General features: G+C 36.9%; 2 protein-coding genes across 3 annotated transcripts in view; both read right to left on the bottom strand.

Annotated features, from left to right (window-relative positions):
- On the bottom strand, positions 1–3641 carry LOC121997285 (protein PHOX1-like). 2 transcript variants are annotated; one of them, XM_042551629.1, is made up of 3 exons: positions 3312–3641; positions 1198–3231; positions 1–368 (listed from the first exon to the last, which is right to left on the bottom strand). In XM_042551629.1, exons 2-3 carry the CDS (start codon positions 3056–3058, stop codon positions 220–222), a joined length of 2010 nt encoding a protein of 669 aa, XP_042407563.1. In that variant the 5' UTR covers positions 3059–3231; positions 3312–3641; the 3' UTR covers positions 1–219. The 2 variants fall into 2 exon arrangements, with proteins under 2 accessions (XP_042407563.1, XP_042407564.1); XM_042551630.1 differs by lacking the exon at positions 3312–3641 and having other exon boundaries at positions 1198–2773; positions 2859–2998.
- Positions 3642–5253: 1612 nt separating this feature from the next.
- LOC121997286 (centromere/kinetochore protein zw10 homolog) overlaps positions 5254–13093 on the bottom strand; it is a 30430-nt gene continuing 22590 nt past the window's right edge. The window contains exons 9-15 of the mRNA XM_042551631.1: positions 12893–13021; positions 12734–12811; positions 8836–8994; positions 8590–8746; positions 8376–8458; positions 6879–6997; positions 5254–5672 (exon numbers count right to left, since the gene is read on the bottom strand). Coding sequence (XP_042407565.1) covers positions 6914–6997; positions 8376–8458; positions 8590–8746; positions 8836–8994; positions 12734–12811; positions 12893–13021 — 690 coding nt within the window. The 3' untranslated portion in view covers positions 5254–5672; positions 6879–6913. The remainder of the gene's footprint in view (positions 5673–6878; positions 6998–8375; positions 8459–8589; positions 8747–8835; positions 8995–12733; positions 12812–12892; positions 13022–13093) is intronic.

Consider the following 13093-nt stretch of genomic DNA (forward strand, 5'->3'; position numbering starts at 1 on the left):
TGAATCACACAAAACTAAGAAATTGCTTGGTATTTTACAACTGAAAAGAGACATGTGAAAAGAAGAGTACAAAAGGTAGCAGCAAGTTATAATGAGTCTGTAATCCATAAATACATTTTAAAAAAATGATCTATAACCAATCAAAATATAAAGCTACACAACAAGCAAAAAAAAAAAATTATTTGTGTTCCCCCCAGACAATAGAGTTAAGAGAAGGTATCATGCACTTGCCAGCATATGATGCAAATTAGGAATTCTCCGTCGAAACAATGGTTCAAGCCGAAAAGAAGGGGCATCAGTCATCCATTTTTTAGCATCATACATATCATTCCATGCCTGAACTATCTCATCAATCTTGAAGGCCAGACCTGGAAACCAAAAAGCAATTCATTAACTTTAACCATAGCGTAGAAAGCATGTAAAAAGGGCATCTAGATGACATTTTTAAGTGCCTGAAGAGTATTTTTAGCTCACAATGATGCACATGTATTTTGTCAAAGTTCATTGAGGTCTCTTTAAATTTAGAAATGGTTAGATATGCATCAGAACTGAGACCCAAACTTTAACAAATTCAATCTTGTATGTGTTAGATTCCAGCCAATAAAATTCAATAAGCCCACCCGTACATGTCGGGATAGCAGAAGTACAAATATGCAAATTGGATCCTTTGCTGACAGATTAACCTTTTGGAATAAGTGATTAGTCAAACAACTTTAGCAACATCTAGATGAATGAATTGCAGCGAACTTGGTCAGAGCTGAAAAGCAGATAATAGAGTGCAAACTGACATTAGAAAACCCTTTTAAACATGTAGCCCCATCATATGATAAAAAGAAATAAAATTGGTTAAGATTGGATGAGTATGTTTAAAGATGATCAATGAGCTACATATTTTGACATGCTAAATTGATTAGATTTAACTATGAAGCTAACCTAAATTGTTGGAACTACCACAACCTTCCAAATAAATTTACAATACTGTGTCTCAAGAGAAAAACAAAGGATGTTACGCATTCTGTGAAGAAAATATAGATAAAATAAGTATGAATCAACAACCCAAGCTCGAGGCAGTTTGCATAAATGGGCTTCCTTTGTGGGATGATAGAATATTATATTGTAAAAGGTATTTTATGTTTAATGTACTTGATTAAGGAAAATGAAAAGGATGCATGAAGTTGACATGAAACAGATTTTTACCTTCTTGAGCACTATTGTTAGCATAGTGGTTTTTTACAGTAACAGTGATATCACTGGAGGGAACTCCTGCGAGTTCAAATTTTTCGACCGCTGACATGAGATATTCTTCCCAAGTAGGAAGTCTCATTTTGAATTCCACAACAGATCGCTCATAGAGGATAGTACCCCATAGTATGTTTATCTGAGATCTCATCTTAGAAGTATGGTCCTTTGCTTCATCCACTGAGAGCTCTTTGAAATAACCATCCAGGCCCATCGTCTCCAAGAGGCTTTTTCCTTGGTCCACTGATTGCTGTTCTTTCATCTTCTCCCACATTATCACACCCTTCTCCATGTTATCCTCAGCATCATTGAATAAACCAAATATTTCTGCTGAAGGCCAATTGTCTGGTTCAATGTTGCTTCCAATCGAATAATACCAAGAAAGCCTTGCTTGCTCAAATTGTTGCTGAGCAAGTGCAATAAGACCTTCATAGAAGTCAGGTTTGATTTTTAAGGATTCTTCATATCGGTTTCCAGCCTTAGTATATTCAGACTTTGCCCACTTGTATGCATCTTTGACCCTTTCTAGCATTGATTCCTTGGAGGCATTTTCTGACAAGAACAACCTTTTCCTTGCTCGACATATATGAACATTTCCCCAATTGAACAAGGCAAGTGCAACCATTTCCTGAAATTTCCCCTCAGCAATTTTAAAAATTCCTTGTGCTTCTTCAGTGGTGACAGTATCTTCTATTGCTTCATGATACATTTTCATACCAAGCTCGTGAAGATTGAGATATGCATCAGAACTAAGACCTAGTTGATTCTTAAACAAGTGAGCAAATTGCACAATCCAGTCATCAATATAACGAGGCAAGGTTTTCGCTTCCTCGTTCTTGATGCTTCCATTTTCTGAAATATTATGATTCCTTCCATAACCTTTCAAAGAAGAACTAGAATCAGCATCCTCCAGCCAAGGCTCATGCTCAGGACTAACTTCTGTCAGATACAGCTTTACTGAACCCTGAGGGTCTGCAGATTCTTCAGCCCACCTTAGCTCTTCAGAAGCTGTGATTGTCACCAAGTCACCCTCCTTGTCCTTGTACTTGATAAGGACGGCCTTCAGATTTGGAAACTTTTTACCTACAGTCTCTCTCAGATGCAACAAACTACAATTAGTAGGTATTTGGACCCATCTTATGTCATCCCCAAACACTAACTTCACTCCTTTCACAGGTTCTTCCTGCATTTCAGCATGCTTCATTTCCTCAGATGCCTTCTGTGCTTTTCGACTCTTCTTCCTATTCTTCTTTGAACCAACTACTGCAACATCTGGAGGTGAAAGAACTGCATTACCATCCAACATGGTACCGTTTGTCTCTATTGCTTTCTTTACCCTCTGAGATAAGCCCAATGCAATCTGGTTATTTGGCTCCCAACTCAAAGCAAGCTCAATATCTTTACATGCTAATTCCAATTGATTCAAGGCCTCATGGCACCTAGCCTTTCTAAGTAGTGCTTTGGTGTGCTTTGGTGATGTCTCGAGAGCTAGATTGCACTCCATAATTGCTCGGGGATAGTCCGCCGGGATCAACTGCATATAACAAGCAGCCTTGTTATAGTGGAGGTACACTTCGTCGGTATGGTTTTTTGGAAGCAGCTTAATAGCATTTTCATACTTGACTAGAGCTCCTTCATAGTCCCTTGCATGGAACAATTTGTTGCCCTCCTCTTTCAGATCTTTCGCCATATCCACAAAGACTGCATTATCTTCATGGAAGACTCTAGGACTCAGCTCCCTGGATTTGTTATGCTTCGATTTGGGATCAGTAGTTTTACTTCCTGAATTCTTGGTTTTCTTTGCAGTAGGCTTACCCATTTCCACTTATAAAGTAGAATCTTTTCTTCTTTTCTAAGGAAGAGGAACGAAAACTTATGCTTTGAAGTGGATTTCTCCTAGCGCTTTGTAAACTCAGGAGAAAGGAGAGGGTTCTAAATACTCAAGGAGCTACAGAATCCCAATCCTGCGGCAAAGATTCCACCTTTCCTTCTCTAATCAACCAAAACGACCATCAATTGCATATGGAGAGAAGATTTACCAGAAGCGCCTTAGGGATCAATAAAATATATACCTGCAGCACCTAAAAGCTTCACAGAAATTTCAGAAAAGGGAACAAGGCGAAAACTTTATCCCCGCGAAGGCTCGATTCAGGGACCCTCTTCCTCCTCCACGAAGATCGAGTCTGCACCAATGAAGAATGAATCCCAGGCTAATTTGAGTCGAATCCTTCAAGTCGAAGTATCGTCAAGAGGAAGAATACTTGGAGAAGAAGAAAGGGAAGGGTCGATTTCTTCGCAAGCGCAACGCGATTGCGTGGTGTCGGGGGAACGAATCGAGGCGGACGGTGGCTGCCAAGTGCCAAGATCCGTGGGGGGGTGTCGGCTGCGAGGAAATGTAGAAGAAGCACCAAGTGGAACAAAATGAAGGAGAGGGACCGTTCGCCCTATTGTTTAATGGCACGCGTCTGTTTGGTTTCGTGAGTTGTTCTGCTATTGGAGGAAGAATTTTCATAAATTTATGGGCTGGTCAGGTTGACTATTCCAATGTGTACTTGGACCGACCAAACCTCATCATAGCCTTCTAATTATATTATTGTATAGTGCTCGTAGTGATAAAATATTTAAAATAATAATAAAAAAATAAATTTAAATGGGATAATTTTAAAAAAATCGGGTTTTAGAGTCGGCTATAAAAATAAATAAATTATTATTGTAATATATATTTAGGTGTTTAGTAGATAGAATGCAAGTAAAATGGTATTACTATACAATAATACTCCCATTATGATGGCTAACCAAATTGTTTTTTTTTTAATTTTCCTCGTTTGATATTTATATTTATAATTTTAAATTATCTAATTAGAGTATTTATTGATCGTTTAAATACATGATCATATCATCTTAAAAATATCTGAGTTTTTCTTTAATACGTAGAACTCCCACTTTCTCTTTAATATTTTTATTTTTTAACATATTCATCCTTATATATCCGTATATTTATCTTAACATCCTTATCTCTACAATACTCATTTTTTTTGTTCATGTGCTCGAGTCATAGCCGAACATTAAATTCCATGTAACATAGCAAGTCTAACCAATATTTTATAAAATTTTCCTTTAAATTTTATAGGTATTTTACGATTACAAAGAACACTTGACGCTCTCCTTCATCTCAACAATCTCGCTTGTATTTTATATAAGACATATTTCTCAATCTTTTCATACTTTTATAAAAATAATCCTAAATACTTAAAACTCTTATAGACAACTTGACATATGCTATCTTAATAATTACATCATTATGTTTAATATTGTTAAATTTAAATCACATACATTCTATTTTTACTCAACTATGTCTAAAATCTCACTTTTAGCATTTCTCACCATGATTCAAATTTAGTATTTACTCCTTCACGTATCATTAATATAACCCTATATTTATAGAAAATATATGAAGTTTTCACTCTTGTCAATAAACGCTTTGAATAATTCGTATGAAGTTTTCACTCGTCACTGTAATATCCTCATACATATTTTAAATTAATTAATTCAAAATAATACCTCTCATTTCTAGATATAATAATAAAAATAATACCATTGGTAAATACGTTCATCAACATGATACACATTTGGTCTACTTGACATGTCTAGCATATCTGACTGCGTTCATTCATAGATTGGCTTGATTCGCTTAACTAGTTGCTTAGTTGGACTTAATCAATTTGTCCACCTTAATTTCAATCTCAATCGACCCAATTGGTTTACCTCATCCGCCTAGCTTAACTCATCTGGTCCAACATGCTTGCCAGATACACCCAACCAGTTAGTAATCCAACAAACTTGGTTGGCTTGCCCCATCCAACAATAGAGATGACACCCAACTTCTATTAACCCAATTCACAACTTTATTGAAAACAAAAAATTACAATGATAAAACATTAACACATTGTCCTACTTAACCAGACCTGCTTGGCCTCCCAAATCGCTCTTGCATTTCTGCACACGCTGTAGACATGTAAAACCTCATGAATGTAATTATCAGATCATGGACAATCATTCACAATTTAATCTCTCATAGGGGCATCATCAGTCATTTAGTCACATGATTCGACAAGTTAAACAAAAGTACCTGAAAGAATATTAATAAGTTCGATACATGCTTCAAGACAATCATAGACATGAAGAACAGAGTGAAACCTAATGATAACAAAATTGATCATGCAAATGCGCGTTCTCAGGAAACGAAAATAAGCATTCTGGACAAGTGAAAAATCATGTCGTCGAGTCGATCCAGTTTGCCAGGATGTTAGGATGCAAAGAGGCTACAGATCAGCAACATGTCCATGGAAACCTTGGCACAAGGATCCAGAAACTTCACAAATCTGAACTCCATTGGAGCCACCACCTGGCTACTACGGCTGAGCTAAGATTTCCTGTCAAAGCAAATATTATACAGTGAATCCCAAACACAAGTATTAAGTGAATTATCGATTTATTGATTGCTGCACATGAACGATGTGTTTGGTTTCTTGACTCCCCCAACGAGCAATCATTTACAGAGGCAACAAAATACATGTTATAGCTGATGCAAAATGTTCTTCAAGGCAGGATTCGCGCTTCCAATATTGAAACAATGTGCACTACCAAGTACAGTAAGGAAGCAAAGGAAATAACAATATTTCCAAGTGTGGAATAGATAATTAAACTGCGACATTGAAATCCAATTGGGCACCATTCATATGCCAAAAGAGAAGACGAGTGCTTTTAGATGATAGAATCTTAAAAAATAATCCTGAAGACTTCTAAAGAACATGAAGTATGTGATATAGATGTAGATAATTTTAAACCCTAATATATAGATTGGTTCAAGCATGTTTCAATGTTTAAGAATTTTCAGTTTCTCTAGTCAGTCAAACTGAATCAATTAGCATAGCAGCATACTAAGGGGTAGCTAGAAGCCAAACAAAAGTCAACAACAAAAAAAAAAAAACTAAATGAACTCGACATAACACGTGCCTAATTATAGAAGGAAGACCATGCACCTCAAAGGTGTTAAAATCATAAATTCAAAATTTTATATTGAAAGCCAACTATGCTAAAAGATTTCTTCAAGCAAGAGTTCCCTTTTCAAATCAGCAATCACTTTGAGAAATGCACGAAAATTTTTAAAATATAATATCCACAGTAGCAAGCATAAACCTCTAACGATAGTTAACCAATAACAAAGTATAAACGCATTCTTTATACCAAGAGGTGACTTAAGTTTGGATAAAGAGTTAGTGGAAACAGGTATTCATTATGCTACCATCTTCAAATTTGAGCCACTTTTGTCGCTACTATTTTAGGCTGGCTACATAAATCTAATCCCCACTGAGCATATCGCCATACATTTGAATAATGTTCCCTTTCATCTCGTTTTTACCCCTTGCTGATCGAGCCAATAACAACAACAACCAAGCATTTTCCCACTAGGTGGGGTCGGCTGTACGAATCCTTTTACGTCATTGAACTCTATCTCCTATTATATCATCATCTATATTTAAATAAATTTTATCTTGTTTATCGAGCCAATAACAATAGGAAAAAAACGAAGAAGAAATAGCTGATCAAATTAAATTCTTTGAACAAGGGAGACTTACCTTTAAACAAAGAGTTAGTGAAAATGATGCATCAGCTAATCACTTGCATTTCTTATTCTCTGCAAGCACTCCTTTCTTAAGGGAGAATCTGCAAATATTGCTTTGACAAAATTTTCGATCTGCAGATAAAAAGAATATTTTGCAATAAATTTCTACAAATGCAAGAAGATATGCATCACTATTCGCATTTAGAATTTTCAAAGTAACCAGAGATAGGAAATAAACATTGTTGTTAACTATTAAACAGCTAAAGTTGGAACACTTCATATTGCCCAATAAATTTTTAGTAATATGTAGCTGTATGGAATATTTTTTTCCAGCTTAAAATATATGGCATCCAAGGATTCATAGGTTTAGTTTGAAGGTCTTTCGATTATTATCAAGATTGTTTGACATTGAAGTTCTTCCAACAAGAGAATTATGATCAACAACAAAAAAAAAAAGATAAAACAAAGTTTGCTGTCCAAGAATCACCCTGAGGTGTCTACAGCTTGCACTTTATTGCAAATACCATTGTTCTGCTTTGCATTGGCTTTGCTTCCCCATAAATACCACAGAATACTTTCAAGCATCTGAGTGCATTGCCACTTTCGTTTTGACAAATACATGAGCATATTCTCAAGGAATGACATGAAGAGGCTAGTGCGGCCATTCTGAGCTTATAATGGATGAGGGAAGACCTACTCACTGCATACAAAATGCATAACACCCTATACTAAACTCAAATTGTCAGCAAGGAAACCCTACATAGCCTATAAATCATAGGTTCATACAATAATGACCAGATAACAATTGATAAATTTAAAAAATCACCCTCAATCATCAACATTATTTCAGATATGCAATAGCCTTTGCACAAAGAACATGCATAACCCACAACTGCTGCAAGCTGCCTTGAGCACTTGACAAGACATATAATTTACCATTTCCATTATTCTAGACGAACTGCAAGCTTAATTCTGTATCTCCTTCATATAAACCTTTAAAGTGATCCTTATCTTGGTGCCCAGTTCAAAAAGTTCTGTCCAATGATCTAGCTTCGGCAATTATGTAGACTTTGAATTTTCTATCCATTTTGGATATTACAGAACAAATGGTTAAGACTTCTTTGTAATAGACACTGGTCCAATATTGAACAACTGCATCAAATCTTCATATTAACTTGTCACAGAGAGCAAGAAGAAGATAACCGTTTCAATTTGCAAGCGACGCATTGTTACAGCCAGGAAGACTTGCATCTTTAAGACATTTCAAACATACAAATCATACAGGTCTTCCCACTTGTATCAAAGTGAAAATGACCCGCTCAGAGCAGGAAACTGTTGAATGCAAATAACAGATGGAGCAATACAATTATATAAAGGACCTCATACAAGTACACAACAAAAGAATATAAATGCCAAATAAACATGAGACAAATACATAGGCAATGTCTTCAAAATGCAATACACATATATACTACCAGCAATAGGAACTACTGGATGATTAGTAGAATACCTCACATGATGTAAAACCACAACTAAGAAGCTCGCCACTTTCCCAAACCAAAGTAATTGATTTTAGAGGCATATCATACAAGTCTAGCAAGGTAAATCACACAAGTTAATAAAAAAGAACATTCTATAAAAAGGTTTTGCACACCACACATTACATAAATGCAACACATGGGCAAGTTAAGGAACTTCTGACCACTTTCAGTCTAATTGATTACCTGCAAGCTTGCGGAATTTAGGTAAAGATGGAATCTTCTCATCTAAATGAGTCCATGTAGCCTCATTCAAAAAATTTTGTTTTTCAACTGAATCAATGATAAGTGACTCCAACAAAGAGGAAAGGTTCTCAATTGTGATTTGGATCAGTCTTTGAAGCTTCAAAAAAATGAGGAAATTTGATGATATTTATTAACTGCAAGAGTAACAAAAAACCTCTGAAGATAACAAGAGTCAAGCAAGATAACCTGTAAGGTCTCCTCAGCTGCCAAATCATCTAAAAGAAGCAAGTCCCTGGCAATTTCAGAAAAGACAGAATCCAATATTGTGCACATGGTTCTCTTGTAAGTTGAAGCTGGCAACAATCGCTCCCACATAATTCGTGCTTTCTCGACAATGAAAACAATCTATTGGGACCACAGAGATTTGATAATTATATAATTTGGCACAATAACATGTACAAACATAGCCACAGAGACCACCTGGCTCTTTAAATTTGTCAAAGAAAGCAACATAAATAAGACAAATATTTTTGTTACCTAATTAGTTAGACCTAGATGGCACAGTATTCATTAAAGAATAAACCTAACACAGTTATGAAGGTGTGGCAGGGGCGCATATTGTGTTTTCTGGTTTGTGCTCTTGGCAACTATCTGGCATTGGGTGAATTGGGATCTAGAAATATTCTGCGATGAATGTACGGGTAAACCTTCTTCCGAAAGCTGAGTTCCCTACCAACTGTAGCCACACCATCCACTAAAATTTGTTGGAACAATTTTAGAATCAACTACACACATAAAGATGATCAAGTGGAGGTGCAAACTGAATGGTCAGTTTCTATCAAAAAATCATTTCAAGCATGATGGTGCAAGTGTCATAATCAACAACTACAAAATGAATGATTAATTCAATTTATATCACCCATAACTGGAATAACTTTCATATTCCAAATTTTCCTCAATACAGTCCACATGTAATGATATATCTACCCAGGATGGTTGATTTACACAGAAACTGTTCTAGTCCTCGAAGATAAACTCTACAATTTTTTTTTTTCTTTTGGTTATCAAATACTAATTTTCTTACATCTCAAGCAAAGGGGTCTCATTTGTCTCACCATTCTCTAACGTGTTCTCCTTTATTCCTTTTTTTTTTTGCTTTTGTAAAATTGTACTACTGTGAATGAATAAGTTCTTTTTTACTCCTTTCTTTCAAAATTCTATTAAAGCCCTTGCGCTAAATAAATAAAATGATAGATTTGTAATATCTCAATTACATCTCCACATTATTCTCAGGGTACAACATCTGCATTCATCATCACTTCCATTTGAACAGATGTAAGTGCAAGATTTAGTGATCACTTTCCAAATTCATATCCACTGGTTTCCAGAACTTAGAAGGTTCGATAAGTTGGACCTAACTTTTCTTGCAAAGTCATTCAGCTCATACACTTCGTTTCTGTTCAAATCTAAAGACCACCAGAGATAAATGGATAGCTTACAGGAGCCCTCCTCCTGCCCTCATTGCTCTTGAACTTGTCTTGTCTAGTACCAGTGAGGGCAACACTACCTCAGCACTTCCAGATGGGCTCAATGATTCTAAAAGAGTGTATATGCCAGTAAATTGGGTGGTAAGGTTATCAGGAAGGCTTTTAGTGCCAAGGTGTTTGAGGGGCTTCTTTAGGAACAGCTCTAAGTTACCATGAGTCATGAGTTTATGACAAAGGCTATGCAATCAAGAGAAAAGAGGATATCAGGTTCTTGGAAGATTGATTGACTATCAAAGTTGCCTACTTGTTGTGCCATGATGGGTAAGTGCTAGGAAGAGTTCCGCCATGATGAAGATGGTTGTAATGGACTATGTGTATGATTCCTCAAGGATAAATTGTAGGCAAGGACCAGTAGGCCTCCACAGAAGCACTAGGGAGCAGTGTTTTTTCTAATGCATTAGACGATGCTAGGGAGCAATGTTGTTTCTAATGCACTAGACGATAAAAAACGACCTCGCTGCCCAAGGTGCAACATCTGTAAAAAGAAGCATGCAAAAAAGACCTCCAGTGAGGATAGGGACATGCCATGGAAGAAGAGGGAAAATATAAATATGGTAAGATACTGCAGTATGCCATCTCTATACGGACTGAGTCAAGGCTTCTGATTTTGAGTTACTGATATGCGTAGATTACATACACTTTTATGCATGTTTTGACACACATTCACTTGCTTTCTTTGAGTATGTTCTATGCTATTTCACTCCTTCTTATCATATTTTCAGCATAATTATTCCCTTTGTAGGAGATCTTATCTTTGTTTGCTTTGTTGATGATAGGATGCATTGCCAGAGTGAAAACGGAGTTGAGATGTGCTTTGGAGCGATCCAAGAAGAAGAGCAGAGCTTGGCCGTGTGGTTTCATATGGCCGTGGATCCACACCGTGGGCAAGCAAGCTCCGGCCATGCCAAAGGGGCACGACCGTGCCATTCCACCAGAGCACAAGCAAGCCTAGGCTGAGTGATTTCACACGACCGTACCAAATTTCGAGAATTGAAGCAAGGTCAGACCGTGGCAAAAGGCACAACCGTGTTAAACATCCAAAGCCAAATCAAGGGGTGGTCATGCCAATCGGCACGGCCATGCTTCTCCACCCGAGCTGCTTCATACCTTGGTTGTGTCAAAAGGCACGGTCATGCCACAATTCCAAAACAGCTTCAAGCCCCGATCGTGGCACGAGTCGTGCTTAAGGCCATGCTCTACTCTATAAAAGGGGAGTTCTTCCCCTTTTCAATGGGAGGAAGGCTCTCCCTCTTGGGAGACTGATCTTGGTCCATATCTACGCCTCTTTCGCGCCCCAATCAAAGATTCGAAGCCGTATTCGCCATCTCCTTCAACTCCGAAAGCATAGAATTTGATCCAAAGACCTCTCGACGTCTTGGATAAGCTTTTCTCCCTCTTTTCTTTAGATTGGGTTTTAAGCTTTCAATTTCAATGTCTTTGGATTCATCTCCTCTTGTCATGGAGTAGATCTCTTTGTTCTAGGATCAAAGGAGTAGTCGTGATGTGTAATTGATGTACACTATTTGGATTTGCCAATTTCCTATCCATATGACATGTTTATGCCTTGTATTCATGTGATCTTATGTGTGTATGATGATTTTGTGTTTAGATCTCATGTTTGATCGAATGTCTAGATCGTATGACCGGGGCCCTAGTGACAAAGGTATCCCTTTAATCAAACATCTAGAGTATCGCCTTAAAAGGGAGGATAATTCTCTACAAATATTGAATTAGGTTTAATGGGTTATTTCTAGATCTATGTTATCAAGTATTTTGTGTACTCTAGTGAACGTATGACCGGAGGCCCTAGTGACAAGGGTATCCCTTAACCAGACTTCGAGACCACTTCCACTCGGTAGCATTTGATACTAATAGAGATAGCACTCAGTCATGATCGTTGCGAGATAGTGTTGGTATTGAATTAAACTTCCTACATGCGCATAGGGATAGAGGATGGGTAACAAGTAATTCTTAATACATTGATTAGCATCACAACGAAATCAAGCTCCTAGAACGCTTCCCTCAACCAAGCTTCCTCAACCAACTCTCTTTACTTGCGCTCTCTCTCTCTCTTGCTCTTCTCTATTTCTTTAAGTGCAAAAATTTCACAAATCTCGATCGTTTAGCTAATTTATTGAGTCGAGTCACTAGTGCTTATATCTTTTTATTACTTGACGACAATCGTGCACTTGCGGATTGTACACATCAGTTACTATCCTTGACAAGTTAACATATATCCAAACTTGAATATTCATCTCTCCTCGTGAGCACTTTTGAGTTTCTCAAAGCAACCTCTGTTTTAATACATATAGGGGACACTGGATGAAAATTATACAATAGACCAAAATCAACATGATAGAATACAGAAAGGTGGAAAGAATCATGGTTGAAGATTCATATACATCTTTCTCAAGGTAGACCAAGATCATCTAGTTAAATATAACAGCATAAAGCACACCCATTTCAATAACTGCAAGCATATTATTATGTAGTTCTGACAAGAAAATACATTTGACATTTATGTATATACAAGAGACCCTATAATTCAAAAATATGGAACTACATGTTACATTATATAGATTATGCAACTCAATTACCTGCTCTATACTGAATTTTGCCGATTCATAATGCTGAGGTTGGTGAGTATTCTGAAAGCCATCAGCACCATCAATAGCCTGAAGACAATAGCTGTTTAGGTAGATACAGAGGGATTCAATCAAGATATTGGATGAAATCAATAAACTGTAAAAGCATACCTCCCTCAAACTAACAGAAACTAAGTGAACTTGTTTTTGCAGGATGTTTTCTGCTATTTGACGAAAATTTAGTGCGATATCAAGAAACAGTGCCTGTTTCTGTAGTGCACTTGGAAAATCTGTACGATACTGGAAATCAATATGCTAGTTAATGCACAATAAATAGAAGAATCCCCTGATCTGCATGAAATTAAACCATGG

This window comes from Zingiber officinale, chromosome 6A (genome assembly GCF_018446385.1).
Source record: "Zingiber officinale cultivar Zhangliang chromosome 6A, Zo_v1.1, whole genome shotgun sequence".
In the NCBI taxonomy this organism is placed as follows: Eukaryota; Viridiplantae; Streptophyta; class Magnoliopsida; order Zingiberales; family Zingiberaceae; genus Zingiber; species Zingiber officinale.

Bases quoted from the DNA above. Each gene is read 5' to 3' on its own strand.
- LOC121997285 (XM_042551629.1), bottom strand. From the start codon at position 3,058: ATGGGTAAGCCTACTGCAAAGAAAACCAAGAATTCAGGAAGTAAAACT. The intron at 369-1,197 runs GTAAAAATCTGT...TTTGGTTTCCAG, and splicing joins TAACAATAGTGCTCAAGAAG to GTCTGGCCTTCAAGATTGAT.